The sequence below is a fragment of the Rhipicephalus sanguineus genome, chromosome 2 (assembly GCF_013339695.2).
Source record: "Rhipicephalus sanguineus isolate Rsan-2018 chromosome 2, BIME_Rsan_1.4, whole genome shotgun sequence".
In the NCBI taxonomy this organism is placed as follows: Eukaryota; Metazoa; Arthropoda; class Arachnida; order Ixodida; family Ixodidae; genus Rhipicephalus; species Rhipicephalus sanguineus.
The window spans coordinates 187,028,892-187,042,555 of NC_051177.1; the positions used below are offsets into that span (position 1 = coordinate 187,028,892).

A 13,664-nucleotide genomic window follows, 5' to 3' on the forward strand; every position below is an offset into this window, starting at 1 on the left:
CTCCTGCCAGCTTTCTAAAAAGACGTGGAAACAGGTACAGCTGCTCAGAGCGCTCCATCAGAAACTACAGCAAGCACTCATCGCCTGGGCCGAAAGGGTCACTCTTCAGTAAAGCTATCACCACCACCGACGCTACCAGCACCCATTTCAGCAAGCCGCCACAGGCGAAGTCGGCTCCGACGGTGGGGGAGCCTGGTACCACAAAAGACAGTTTCACGCTTGTGATCAATTAGGAACGCACCCCAACACGCTGGAGAGGTGGCTGAAAGTGCGACAAAGATAGCCATCTTCTAGTCACTTCCGCCGCGACTACGGGAACTGCTTTTCGAAGTGCCGCCGCTTTGAGAACTGAACGCACACGAAGCATTGCAAACCCTCGGTTGCAAGGCGGCATCTGCGCGGGAGGGTCACGAAGTAATGGCTTGCCACCCGAAAAAAATTAGGCGTGCTGCACTGGCCTTGAAAGACAGCGACTTTCGTCGGCAGAGGCCGACAACACTGCCTCCGCGATTCTGCCGTCTGTGGCGTCGCGCACTTTACCACATGGGCCATTCTGCGCATGAGGGGAAACCATCGGCGCCCTTTCTGTCGGCGACCGGCAGCGCGCCTTTGCTTGTCTTGGCACAATAAAAAAAAAAAAGACGTCATTGCCCCCTTGGAAACACGCCTCAACTCATTCCCGACAAAAAAAAAATGTAACGGGATACCCGTGTCCTGCGTTGTATCACGATACAAACGATACATTGTAAATGTATTCCACTACTGAGATACAAATACATTTTTCAAATGTATCTCGATACAGAAATACAGATACTCAAATGTATCTCTGAAATACTATCGCGATATTCTTGTATCGCGATACTGCCCAGCCCTGCTATCTATCTATCTAGCCGCCTACGTCTGGGTGTTTTCGTGATTGCCTCCTTATCTTGGTGTAGACCAACATTAGCATGGGAGAATGAGAGGGCTTGACGAATACTATGACTATCTGGTCATGACATGAATAACGTGAAAATCACGTTGCGTAAGTTGTCAAGCCCTTTCCTCCAGACACATGTGGCACATACCCGTATACGGTAAGCAGGTATGCGCCACAGGAGATTGACAGTTTATACATCTTCCCAGGAACAGCGAGAACAGATATCGGTAATTTAAATGTGAGAGCGTGAAGAAAAAGTGACATTGGCAGCTTTGACCCGACGCATGCAAAGAATAAAAATCAGGATCCCAACAGGAATCGAGCCCAAGCATTCTGCATGGTAGTCTATGCGCCACAGGAGATTGACAGTTTATACATCTTCCCAGGAACAGCGAGAACAGATATCGGTAATTTAAATGTGAGAGCGTGAAGAAAAAGTGACATTGGCAGCTTTGACCCGACGCATGCAAAGAATAAAAATCAGGATCCCAACAGGAATCGAGCCCAAGCATTCTGCATGGTAGTCTGGTATTCTAGCACAGAGCCATGCGACATCTCGAAACTACTTTGGAAAAAGACCTTATGCAGGTGTAACATCGGTGCAACGTCAATGGTGGTTGCAGTGCTGCTATCCAATTTTACAACAAAGCAATAAACATTACATATTTATATTATGTATATGACACAGGGGTCATGCCGGGTTAACGTCAACTGTGGTCCCATTGTCGGCTCCGCTTTTATAGAAGTCTAATAAACATTACATTCGTACTTCTAAGATTCAGCAAGCTATATTCAAGCATAGCTCCACCCCGGAGGAATACGCTAACGAAAGTTATGGATGATATTCTCATCATCGCACCGTCAAGTGCACCTCATTTAGATAATACTGATGTTAGTGCTGTAAACTGAGTGCGGACGTCACGTCATACCATAAGTTACCCTTTAAATGCCAGTGTAGTCTATGTGCCTGGTAAAGCCACGACGGGCACACAACTACTACGCTTAGAAAAACACATCAATCCGCCTCGTTACCTTTGGCTCAAAGACAAAAAATGCAGCATAAGCAATTACTCACTGATTGTTTCGCATGAAACGGATTCCCACAAGGCGTAAGATCAGCCGAATTTGTTTAAACACCTAAACTTCACACATTCTTAATAAGGTGCTAGTCGCAGGATAGCCCTCATCGTTTTGTCTGTCTCGCAATACAATTCACTATGAGAACGGCGTACAATGGGTACAGGACAAGCATAAGGCATGTAGGACATTGTCACGAGTTCACAAATACTAGTGCTGTTTGAGGGAAGTCTAGATTTTGGAATGCGTGGTTTAACTACAAACGAGGCATTATGCAAGGGGTGTTAAAACGAAAAGCTACGAAACATCGTAATGACATGACCGCTTACATAAATGCCTATGCCGCTATGGGAGAATGCAGCGAGACATCTAGAGATACGATTGGAGTCCCTGCCGTAGATTGGAGCATGCGGGTGCCCCCGCATGCGCAGTGGAGAGTAGAGCCTCTTACAAAGAGCGCCGTTCAAATGACACGGCAGTGCGGTGTGAGGACAGGATGGCGTTCACATTACAAAATTTGGCGATTGAGGAGTAGCAGGCTGTTATCCAATTTCTGACAGTGAAAGGTGTTAAACCGGCCACCATTCATCGCCTAGGATTTCCAAGCTTGTGGTCCCCTGAGAAAACACCTAAAAGAGAAGCGCTTCAACTAGGACGACGAGCTCAAGGATGCTATGATGGACTGGCTCTCATCACGGCCACAGGAATTCAGGGAACAAGGAATCCTTCGGCTCGTTCATCAATGGGATCGTTGTGATCAGGCACATAGTCTGTACTTTGAATAAAGTCTTCATTTGTACCCACAGTGTCGTTTCGTACCTTTTCATTTGAACACCCCTTGTAGTAAAACAAGAGTGTCCTTCAAGCTTGGAAGAGATTGTTCTCCGGATAATACGGTGGGCGACTAGTGTAGCGAAAGCAGTTACAAATAGAACGGTGTGTAAAGACATGCAGGCGATCGGCGGTAGGATATTGCGTAGTTGGGTTACCATGAAATCAGAAAAACGAACGTTGCATCAACAATGTAGGAAACGCAGCCCTTCAGGCAGTCACTCCTGACAACTAGTGTGCTTTCAAAGCAGCGCGCCAACGCGACACTGAAGGTCCGAATGAATCACAACACGCACGCGCTTAACGCGATTTGGTTGGCTACGACGCACAGCTAACCTCCCTGTCATTCCGTTTTTCTTTTCTTCTACGACGCACAGCTAATGATCGCAACGAACATCGCTCAGCGTACTGAACTCGTGTGGTTTACGTAAGGCATGGTGTCGACCAGCACAACATAGCCGCCAACGATGACTAACGGCAAGCAAAGGTATCGGAGCCCCTACAGGTGTCGACAAGTTATGCAAAGACAAAACCAAGACGCGTTAAAGGACTTACCGGATGGTGTTACCGGTCTTCATCCTGATCCACTGAGGAATCGGCCGGTTTTGCTTGAGCTTCTTGGCGAGCTTCTGTTTAATCCGGAACGTCTTGTGAGCAGCCTGGGAATATCAAGGCGCCAGATAAGTCATCGATGGCCGAAACAGCAAGCAAATTAAAGAACAGTATCTCAGAATTCTCAATCTATAAATATTTCAGTTATAAAGAGCGTGTATATAATTAAATATGATTCAAAACAGCGCGACTCACCATGTCGCCGTTCGCAAGAACGCTGAGAAAAGAGCGAAGAGGAAAAGGAAGCCCGTGAAAGCGGTTTCAGAGGAAAAGTTTCAGTACGCAGTTGCGAATCACTCCGCATGTGTAACCTTACTATCCAATTAGACAAAAGAAATGCAAACAAAATATTTTATTATTAAAATGTTATTATATCTTGGTGCTTAAACATCTGTAAAATAAGTGGTTTATAAACACATGTCTCGGCAAATGGTTATCTCTGAGTCTTTGTTACAGGTCTCAAAGGCTATGTTTTTGTTCCCTGTAAGCGCGAAGTTTCATTTTCCATGATGCCAGGACGCATGATCATATTGAACACGCAAAATAAGTAAAGCTCCTCCATCGCGTCTGCTGCCGCTAGCCGGCGGAAAACGCATGGAGGGGCTTTAAAAATAAGGAAAAGAGAAGAGAAAGCCAAAAATTCGGCAGATCCCACGCCTTGTGGGAATCGATTTCAGCCAAGCGTTACGCGTTGGATCAACGTGTTTTTGTAGAACATGTAGTGGAGTAGTGTGCACATCGTGGGCTTACCAGGCACGTCGACTACACTGGGTAGCTTATGGTTGGACAAGAGCAGAGACGTCAGTTTTATCGAAACGAAGTGCACGCTACGGTGGGATGATGTGAATATGCGTTAGCATATTCCTGCGGGGTCGATCAACGCTTGAATATAGCTTGCGAGAGACATAAGTGACGTTAACCCGACATGACGCCTGTACCACAAGAGTATATATGTAACGTTTATTGCAATTGTTACAAAATTAGATTGCCAGAGCATCGCAACCAGCGACATTACGCCTACATAGGGTCTTTTTCCAGAGCAGCTTCAAGACATAGTTTGGCTCTATGGTAGAATACCTGACAGCCACGCAGAATGCTTGGGCTGGATTCCTGCTGCAATCCTGGATTTTTATACATTTCATTCGTCGGGTGAAGGCTGCCGATGTCGGTTTCTCGAACGCTTTCGCATTTAAATTACCAATGTCTGTTCTCGGCGTTCCTGGGTAGATATAAACTGTCAATCACCTGCGGTTACCCGCATATCGCTGCCCGTGTCTGGACGAAAGGTTTTGACGATGTACGCGACAGGATTTTCGTTATGATCAGTCAGTTATATTCGTCAGCCCTTCCTACGTCCTGCCATGCCAATTTTGGTCTACACGAAGTTAAAGGGGCGCGTGTCATCAAATTTCGAGGCTATATAACAAGCCTAGTTGTGGGTTTGCTCTAAGGACACTCCACGTACACGAACGGTCGGACACAGCAAACGTTTAGAATATATATATATCTTAATTCACTTCCAAAGTGTATACATGTCCATTCTCCGATCGAGACTCATCGCAATTTTCGTGCGGTTGCCGCAGAAGGTTCATGCACAATAACATTGCCAGGCAGCTCGTGGCGCAAAATTGACGCCCTTAACAGGCCCGCGTAGGCCTAAATTTGGTGAAGTAGGTGTTTTTATCATAAATAATAATGAGAACCGGTGTGTTTCTCAAATAGTCAAGGTTTTCAGGAAGTGCCCCCCCCCCCCCCCCCCCAAAAAAAAAAGCGGGCCATGAAAACTGACTGCTACAGATTGGTATTGCGTGACGTGACTGTATGACGAACATAAATAACAGGTGGTAACATGAAAATAATGGCACGCATGGCATGTAAGGCATGATTTACATGTCATGCTCATGATGCTGTCGCCGCCGGTTCGCTTGCTTGATATGCAACAAAATTGGTATTGCGTGACGTGACTGTATGACGAACATAAATAACAGGTGCTAATATCAAAATAATGGCACGCATGTCATATAATCGCATGATTAATTTACACCACCTGTTACTAACCTTCGTCATACAGAAATATCTCGTCATATCAATTTTGGTATATATGAATTTCATTAAACGACCGCGAGCGCCCCGAGACCATGTCATTTAAATCATGTTTTACATGGCATGCCTCTCGTCATTTGCACGTTATAACCACTAACTTATGTTCGTCATACACTCTTGTCACGCGCACGCCATACCAATTTTGATGTGTATCACGCTAGCGAAGCGGCCGCGAGCGTACTATGAGCGTGATATATATATGTAAATCATGCCGTACATGGCATGCATGTCATTATTTTCATGTTATCACATGTAATTCATATTCGTCATACAGTCATGTTATGCCATACCGAATTTGGTGTACATCCCATTAGATAGATAGATAGATAGATAGATAGATAGATAGATAGATAGATAGATAGATAGATAGATAGATAGATAGATAGATAGATAGATAGATAGATACCCATGTAACACAAAAGAAGCTATTTCCCGTCTAAAAGACGTCTTGAACGGCTATCAAAAAGGGCTAATAGACGTCTTGGTCAAGACATTCCCGTAGCCGTAGACGTCTATCCGACGTCTGATAGCTGTGCTAATGTCCCGCTAGTTGACGTCTTTAGAAGACGTTTTGAAAAGACCAAGATAAGACGTTTTATAGACGTTCTTGTTTTTTCGCCGTTTTCGAAATTTTGGACTTTCGAAATGTAAACTAATATAGCTGTCTTTGCAGATGTTTGGTCGGCAGCCTGACAGCGATTGAAGGGACCGAAAGAGCTCCCGCGAGAGCACTTTCTGTTTTTCTCACACTTCCTATGTCAGTCGTCGAGCAAGTGACCAAACAATCAAGCAAGATCACTAACATACGTACATACCCGTTCACCCACGCATGTCCCTACTGTTGCATATATAAGTTTTCGACGCTGAGTTTACTCGCGTTTATTGCGGACCGAATCAAGTTGTTGCGGTCGCTCATATATGCCGCGTGAATTATTGGCTACTTCAGCACACCATACATATCCAATTTTCATGTAAAAGACATCGGTTTATAATAAATTTGAACACGTACGCAGGGGATCAACACGTATACTGTACTACATAAATGACGTTTAGCGGATGACGCGCAGATAAATAATCGCGCTTCTCCGCAACAATAAATTATCCCATGATGTTGTCAAATCGGCTTTATTAATGAATGAAGCACAACCAAATGTGGCACAAAACACGTCGGAAGGTGACCGCACAAGGTGAAGCTGAGTGGCACGGCAGCGACGTAAATAAAATTCTGCATGAATGCACTCCAAGTCTCGTCAAAGAAACTGCACTGGCTTCCGCATTAGCTGGCGTGGTCTCGGGCCCAATATCTTGCACAAACAGCAGTGAAGAAAAGCTGCATACAGAGAAAGCAAGTAAGCTACGCAGGATTTACAACAAATAACAGATCATCAAGTCACTCTAAAGAAACATTTCCAATTACAGATATGATAAAATGCTGTCATGTATTAAGAAACGACAATCAATCACAACCACACCTACAGGCGAGGCGCCTACGGTAGAAGCTTTGCACTTTGTCAGCGACAGGCCGGCGTAGTTGTAAGCATGCTTGCCTAAACTACGTCGGCCTGTCACTAGCGTGCGTGCGTGGAGCCACGAGCTGTAACGCGCAAAACATAATTACTCAAAATAGGGCGAGTCAGTCTGGCTTACGATTCGCACCGGCGCGTATACTATAGTTTCGCGTTCGACCACGCGGTTCAACTTAGCAAAGAACTGTTCACAGTTTAATCACAATGCTAAAACCTTTCAGTAAAAACGACGAAAGGTCAGCTGCACTTACCGAAAAAAGCACTCTATCCGAACGTGCACACGTTCTTAGCTGTTTGTTTGTCTGGCTGCAACGAAGGTGGTGCACAGAACAATCGCTTCTTGAAACGAACGTACCGTCGCAAAAAGCACAGTAAAGCTTGTTTCACCAAACACTGATGGAAAATATGCGACAGACAGTATGATCACCGTTACTTGATGCCAAACAGCCCGTTTCACAAACAAAAGCTGACAACGCTACACAAAACGCAAATCACCGCCGGCCGTCGCCTAGCTCTGGTGCCGATCGAGCCGCCACTGCCGCCGCGAACTGGCGGCTGGCGCGAACTAGTGGAGGAAGAGAGGAAAGGGGGAGGAAGGAACAAGTATTCTGAAACAAGCCTCACCCTTCACTTGACCGAGCTGAGCACAGCGTCACCATTCAACAGAAAAGACACAACGGTTCTCACAAAATAATCCCACCTATTGCTCAATATTTAGTGAACATTCCTGCCAATATGTGTATCTGCCATCGACGTTGAGTCAAGGTGGAGCGCCGAGTGAAAAGATGTTCTTGAATGCAGGGGTAAACATGCGCGCTTCGACAACACCCGTTTCGAGTCTCCGACTGCGTAGCATCAGTAGCATGCTTGCCTGGCTTGCCTGCGTTTGCTTCTGTTGTCGTTCGCTGTTGCGCGAGCGTTGCGCGGCCTTAGCCGCCTTGGCTTGAAAAGAATATACTTACCAAACTACTGATAGAAACGCGCCTTGCGGAGCGAAACCAATTATTTTGAGGGCTTTGTTTTCTGCGTCTCTTCTTTCACTAAAGCGACAGTCACCGCTCTTTAGACATGCCGTTTTGGCGTCTTTGCGCTCGTGGACAAAACATTTGAAGAATCATTTATATAGTCGTTGCGCGCGCACTTTCCCCCAGAATGTCTAAAAATGTCTCAAAGTAGACGTTGTGGACTTCTTTGGCAGAATACGCTCTGGCTATGTCGTAGCTGTTGAAAACGGTAACAAACAGTACGCAGACATATTTGAGAGGCAAGTGCTTTATTTTACAAAAATGTCTATTCTTGATCTTCTCGTAAACCAAGACGTCTATAGCCGTCCGTAGCCGTTTCGAGACGTCTTTTAGAGGTTTTGTGTTACATGGGTAGATAGATAGATAGATAGATAGATAGATAGATAGATAGATAGATAGATAGATAGATAGATAGATAGATAGATAGATAGATAGATAGATAGATAGATAGATAGATAGATAGATACGTTCAAAGTCGCAGAAGTTCGCTAAGAGATGCTTTGCAATTAAAAAGAACCCCAGGAGGTCGAAATTTCCGGAGCCCTCCACTACGGCGTCTCTCATAATCATAGCGTGGTTTTGGGACGTTAAACCCCAGATATTATTAATTAATGCTAACAGCCGAGCGCGTAATGCCGCGCAGTTCACATTTCTGTATCGCGTTAGTATGCGTGCGTGCACGTGTAGGCAAGTGAAAACTGCCGCAATTTCTTTCCTAATCAGTTGGAGAACAACAGTAAGCTTCATTCAGGGCTACAAAAGCACATGCAATATGCGCAAAACATGCGTTACTCCGCGTGAAATTAACACCACGCCGCCGCAGCTTCGGCCGCGCTGGACGAAATATGGCGGCGGGCAGGACGGTCGTACTTTTCCCGTTCCAGTGACTTTACATGCACTTAGAGTCACTGGAAAATTTTTCTAGTGACTCTAGATGTATTTATTCTGCCCCGCCACCCTTCGAAAGCTTTCTGCACCTAACGTGGTTGTGCACTGCCTCCAAGATCGGAGGCACGTCACCTGGTTTTGCATTGCCTCCGTGTACCTTTGATCTTTGATGAAGGCATGGACGAAGGTATGATGTCATGTGGTGACGTCACGTGACGTCATAATGACATCAAAAGTTTTCGCTATCTGTGACGTCATCGTGATGTCATATGGTGGCGTCATCACATGATGGTGATCTCTTTCATCAGTTCTTTCCTTCATAGAGTTTCCTAAAATTAACTATAAGTATTATATGAAACTCTATGCTTCCCTTCCTCCGTGTCTGCATCACTCGTCCCCGATGCCGCGGGACGCCGATGGTCTAACTTCGCATTTGATGTGGCATTTAAAGGAGTACTGACATGAATTTAAAAATTTTTCGGATTGTTGCTCTAAATGAAAGCACGGGTGTCGATAACCCTAAAAAGAGTGTCTTGATGCCTGGGGATGCATTGCATGTATTTTTAATACCACTTCTTTCAACCAGCAGTTTCGGTTTCGGTTTCGAGAGGGCGGCTTCATAGTGACGTGTCAAGTCGGCCCGTGACGTCACGGACAGACAGCAACCCACGAAATATGCACCTGCTGTCCTTTGCTGTCAGTCGAACGTGGTTCATGATGAGTGAACTGTCGTCTAGTGCCTCCGACAGCGATTTCTGGGATTTAGGCTGCATGCAGGACCCAGATTTCGCAAACCAAGTGAGCCGACTTGAAACGTCACAGGGCTCTCCATGCGGTGAAGCTGCCTTGCAGATGCTGGGAGATGAAAACTTTAAAAATCAAACTTAAATATTTATACGTGTTTCCCGGATGCGGTGTGGGGAGAGCGTTAACACCACATGCCAAGGAAACCAAAAACGTCCGTTTTGTTGCACTTCAAAATCGTGTCAGTACTCCTTTAAGGCTTTCTTGGCCAACTCCGGCGGTTTTTCGAGGTCGATGGATCACAATGAAATTCGCTGGATACGTTCCTTTGCACGTTTCCGTCATTTATGCCAAATTACAGGCTTGAGACATGCGCAGATTTTTCGCAAATGAATTTTAAAGATTGTCTGCAAACGCCATGCAAACTCTATGGCAAACGTCCACAATTATTGGCAACATTGCGTCTGTGACGTCAGTATTGGGAAGGCGGCGGAAGTGACGCAGCCGAGGGCACCGCTATGGAGGAAAGAAAACTAAGGAGAGGAGCTGACGTCACATTCGTGAAGCCTCCACATCGCAAATACCCGCATCGCCTCCTAGCGAAGGAGCAGCGAAACATTTCGCGATTTCCGTCGCGTCGTTTGCAAGCGCATGCGCGATTCGAGCCTTTTTTTTTTTCGCCGTGCGAGCGGCGTCGCGGCGCAGTCGATTCACGCATGCTGATCTCGTGTGTGTTCTGTAGGAAAGCTACGCAACGCCCAGCTGTTGCGCATACCCGGTGCAAATCGCATGCACTGCGGGCAGTACCGGGTGTCACTTTTCATGTGTGCGTACACGTTCGCTTCATTGCTGATCACTAATACATGGCATTTGCATGCGAAGCTCTCGGATGTGCGCTCTGTTGCTTCTTACTCATTTTGTCAACTAAGAACACACGTGAACTTTTGTTTTTGGCATCCGACGCACCGTACATGACATGCGCCTAAGGCATCGTACGTTTTTAGAGGCTGTGTCGTTCAACGAAAGGGCAATAAACTTATGTTGTTGTTATCGGACTACGTGATGTATGTGTTGTGCGGCGTGCGCTCGCTGCGTGCTTGTTGTGTGCGTACTGAAATTACAAACTTTACGTGCACGATCACGTATACAATACAGAGGTGTCCTCTTTTCGACGTGAAGTTACGTCAACTATAGGGCGTTGCGCCGAATAGCTACTACGCTCACTCCATATACACGATCGAACAAAGAACCGCTAATCCGGCAATAGATCGACAAATCGGGCTTCGAGAAAGGGAAGGCCTAACGCCCAGCTGAACGTTTTTGATCACGGCACGTACCGGTATTCTGTAATGTTGCACAAAAACGCTCCACGAAGAATTTCAGCACGCAGCGCTTGGGCCTGCCACGCACAAACAGCCTGGTAAACGTCTGCTTGCAACATATTTTACTGCGTGCGAACGGCACAATACGCAAAGTTTACGCCGGGACTACAAATCTGGGCAGAAACGAACCACCGCGGAGAGCACGCCGTGGGTCGTCTGCTGTTTTGTTTGCCCCATACCGGTTTGTTTGCCCCATAAATCTGACGTCACTTCCGCCACACTTGCCTCTCCTTAGTATTCCTTCCTCCATGCACCGCTAACTTCGGTACTTCGGCCGCTACAGCGAGCGTCTGCTGTGCAGAAGGCGACAGACAGCGTTGGTTTGGCCGGCGCTTCGCTGGTCGTCCCGGCTGTCACAGTGTTCATACTCCGCGCCGGCGTGACCGGCATGCCTTGTACGACTTCCGGTTCGTTTGTACCAACGTCTACGTCATACGTAGACCGGTTGGGTTTCGGTTTCGGTGTTGCGTTTTTTGCTTATTTAAAATTATTCTCCAATTTGCCGAGTATTTCTGCTATCGGGCCCGTAACAGGAGCGTCTCAGGAACATTAAAGCACCATTACTTTTACATGGCCAAAAAATCGCCGGAGTTGGTCTTTAAATGCCGGCGCGCATCACCGCTTGTCAGTTGATCGACGGACGAAGCCCTGTTCGCCGCTATCATTATACAGCGTGTATTGCTGTAGTTCTAGTTCTCAGTTTCTCGGCCACAAGTTCGGCGAAATAAACAGTTTCATCTCGGACGTACTGACTGTTGTCTTCGTCGACGTCACGACCACGTGACAATATAATTAGCTCGCCGTTAGCAGGCTGAAAGTAGGGTTAAACATGGGGATAAAGGACAAAAATAATTAATGGGACAAATAAGGTCAGTCTGCCGTAAGGCGCGGAGAGTTGGGCTGTGTATTTATGGTTGTTTTAATTGACCTAAAACAAAAAAAAATGTTTCTTTTCCCTCGAGATTGGTGGCACAGACTAAAGTCCCTAGATATTTCACTTTTGAAGTGAAAGAAATGGCGCAGATAGCATCCATCCACCCACCGATCCAAGCGCATCCAAGTCTATCCGTTCGCGTCCTTGGCGCGTGATTTTGTGTAGTGAATTTGTGTGTTGCTGGCTGTTCGAGTAAACATGACATAACAATGCCAGCAGCAATGGAGCTATTCGATGCCGCCTCTTCGCCTGGACGCCGTGGGGTTCAAGCATGCGGTGAGCCGTCCATCAAAGAGCTGCTTCAGCGAGTGTACAGCGCACACATCAGCGCAACTGAAGGTAATGACAATGTTGTCGTCGTCTCGGCTCACGCGAAACTTTCAACGGGCATTGTTACGTCATAGCCGTCCAGAGAGGCCAGTAATCGTAGGGGCGCTTAAACCATTCTTATTTTATGAATGCTGATGCCGTACGGCGGAATAGACCACATTCGGGCATATGTGAAAGTATGTGAAAAGCGCCGGCGCATTGGGTAGCCGCGTTCTGTGTTTACCTTTCGTCAACTCAACATTTGTACCTCTCGTCCAACTGATGCTTGCGCGTCTCTTTTCCTGCCTCTACGACAGCGGCTAAGAATATTGAGGAAAACAAAGTAGGGCTGGACTAAATGCTTTCCATCGTTTTACACAGCGCACAGGAACTTTCGCGCACACGCCCGTGTATGGCCGTTAGAAAAAAGGAAACGAAAATGTAGCTATGTGATTTAAAGCAATGTCTTTAGCTTCAATGTGCTGTAGCCCCTGTGTAAGCTTGGCGCTGTTGGCTATGTGGTCCTTATCGCATCATTACGACGACAGGGATGGTCAGGGTACCAGCCTGCCAGGGGCACTTGCTGAGTGAGTGTTTCGAGTTGTTCGGCGAGTTATCCTTAGGAACGAGCACGTTTTCCAAGTTGCAAGAACTCGCTTAAAGTGGGACTGTTCAAGACGGGCTGACTATGCATACTTTCCACAAAGAATGTTTGTTGAAGGACTATACATGCAACCAAAGTGTCCTCATTTTTTTTTTTTTTTGGTGCGCTCGACAAAAGTAATGACCTCAATTTAGATAAATGTCTGCACTTTCTCTGCTCCATTCCTCGCAGTTAATTGCATGCTTCAAGTTAGCCTTCTCCCATGCACGTTCGTTGGATAATTTCAATTATACTGTACAAGAAGCGGCACTTCACAAAATATTTTGTGACTATTCATTTCATTCTCCATTCATTTGGTGTTCAGGAATTGTACTGAGGGCTGAATTTCAGTGTTGGTCATACCCAGCAGCATGGATGGCATGGCTTATTTAACGATCACTTCAGTGCGCGCAAACAAGGACAAAGGGAGGTGACGACAACACAAGCACTTGTGTTGTCCTCACCTCCCTTTCTCCTTTTTTGCGTGCGCTTAATTGATCGGTGATGGAAAACCAACTAGCCAAAAAGTCAGTGCTCCTTCGCTTATTTAGCCCAGTTCTGGCACAAGATGTGACATGAATTGCAGTCTTTATTCTTCCTGTTATTCATTTTTGTGTGTGCATGTATTAGCCATTCTGGCTCTGTAGAACCTCTTTAAAGCAGTACTGCCA

The 13,664-nt window shown here is 46.2% G+C and overlaps 1 protein-coding gene across 3 annotated transcripts in view; it reads left to right on the top strand.

Annotated features, from left to right (window-relative positions):
• The first annotated feature begins 12,140 nt into the window (after window positions 1-12,140).
• The window catches only part of LOC119383925 (uncharacterized), a 73,759-nt gene continuing 72,235 nt past the window's right edge, over window positions 12,141-13,664 (top strand). The window contains exon 1 of one of the 3 annotated variants that reach the window (XM_037652198.2): window positions 12,141-12,380. In XM_037652198.2, coding sequence (XP_037508126.1) covers window positions 12,251-12,380 — 130 coding nt within the window. In that variant the 5' untranslated portion in view covers window positions 12,141-12,250. The remainder of the gene's footprint in view (window positions 12,381-13,664) is intronic. The other 2 variants (XM_037652199.2, XM_037652200.2) reach the window with 2 other exon arrangements.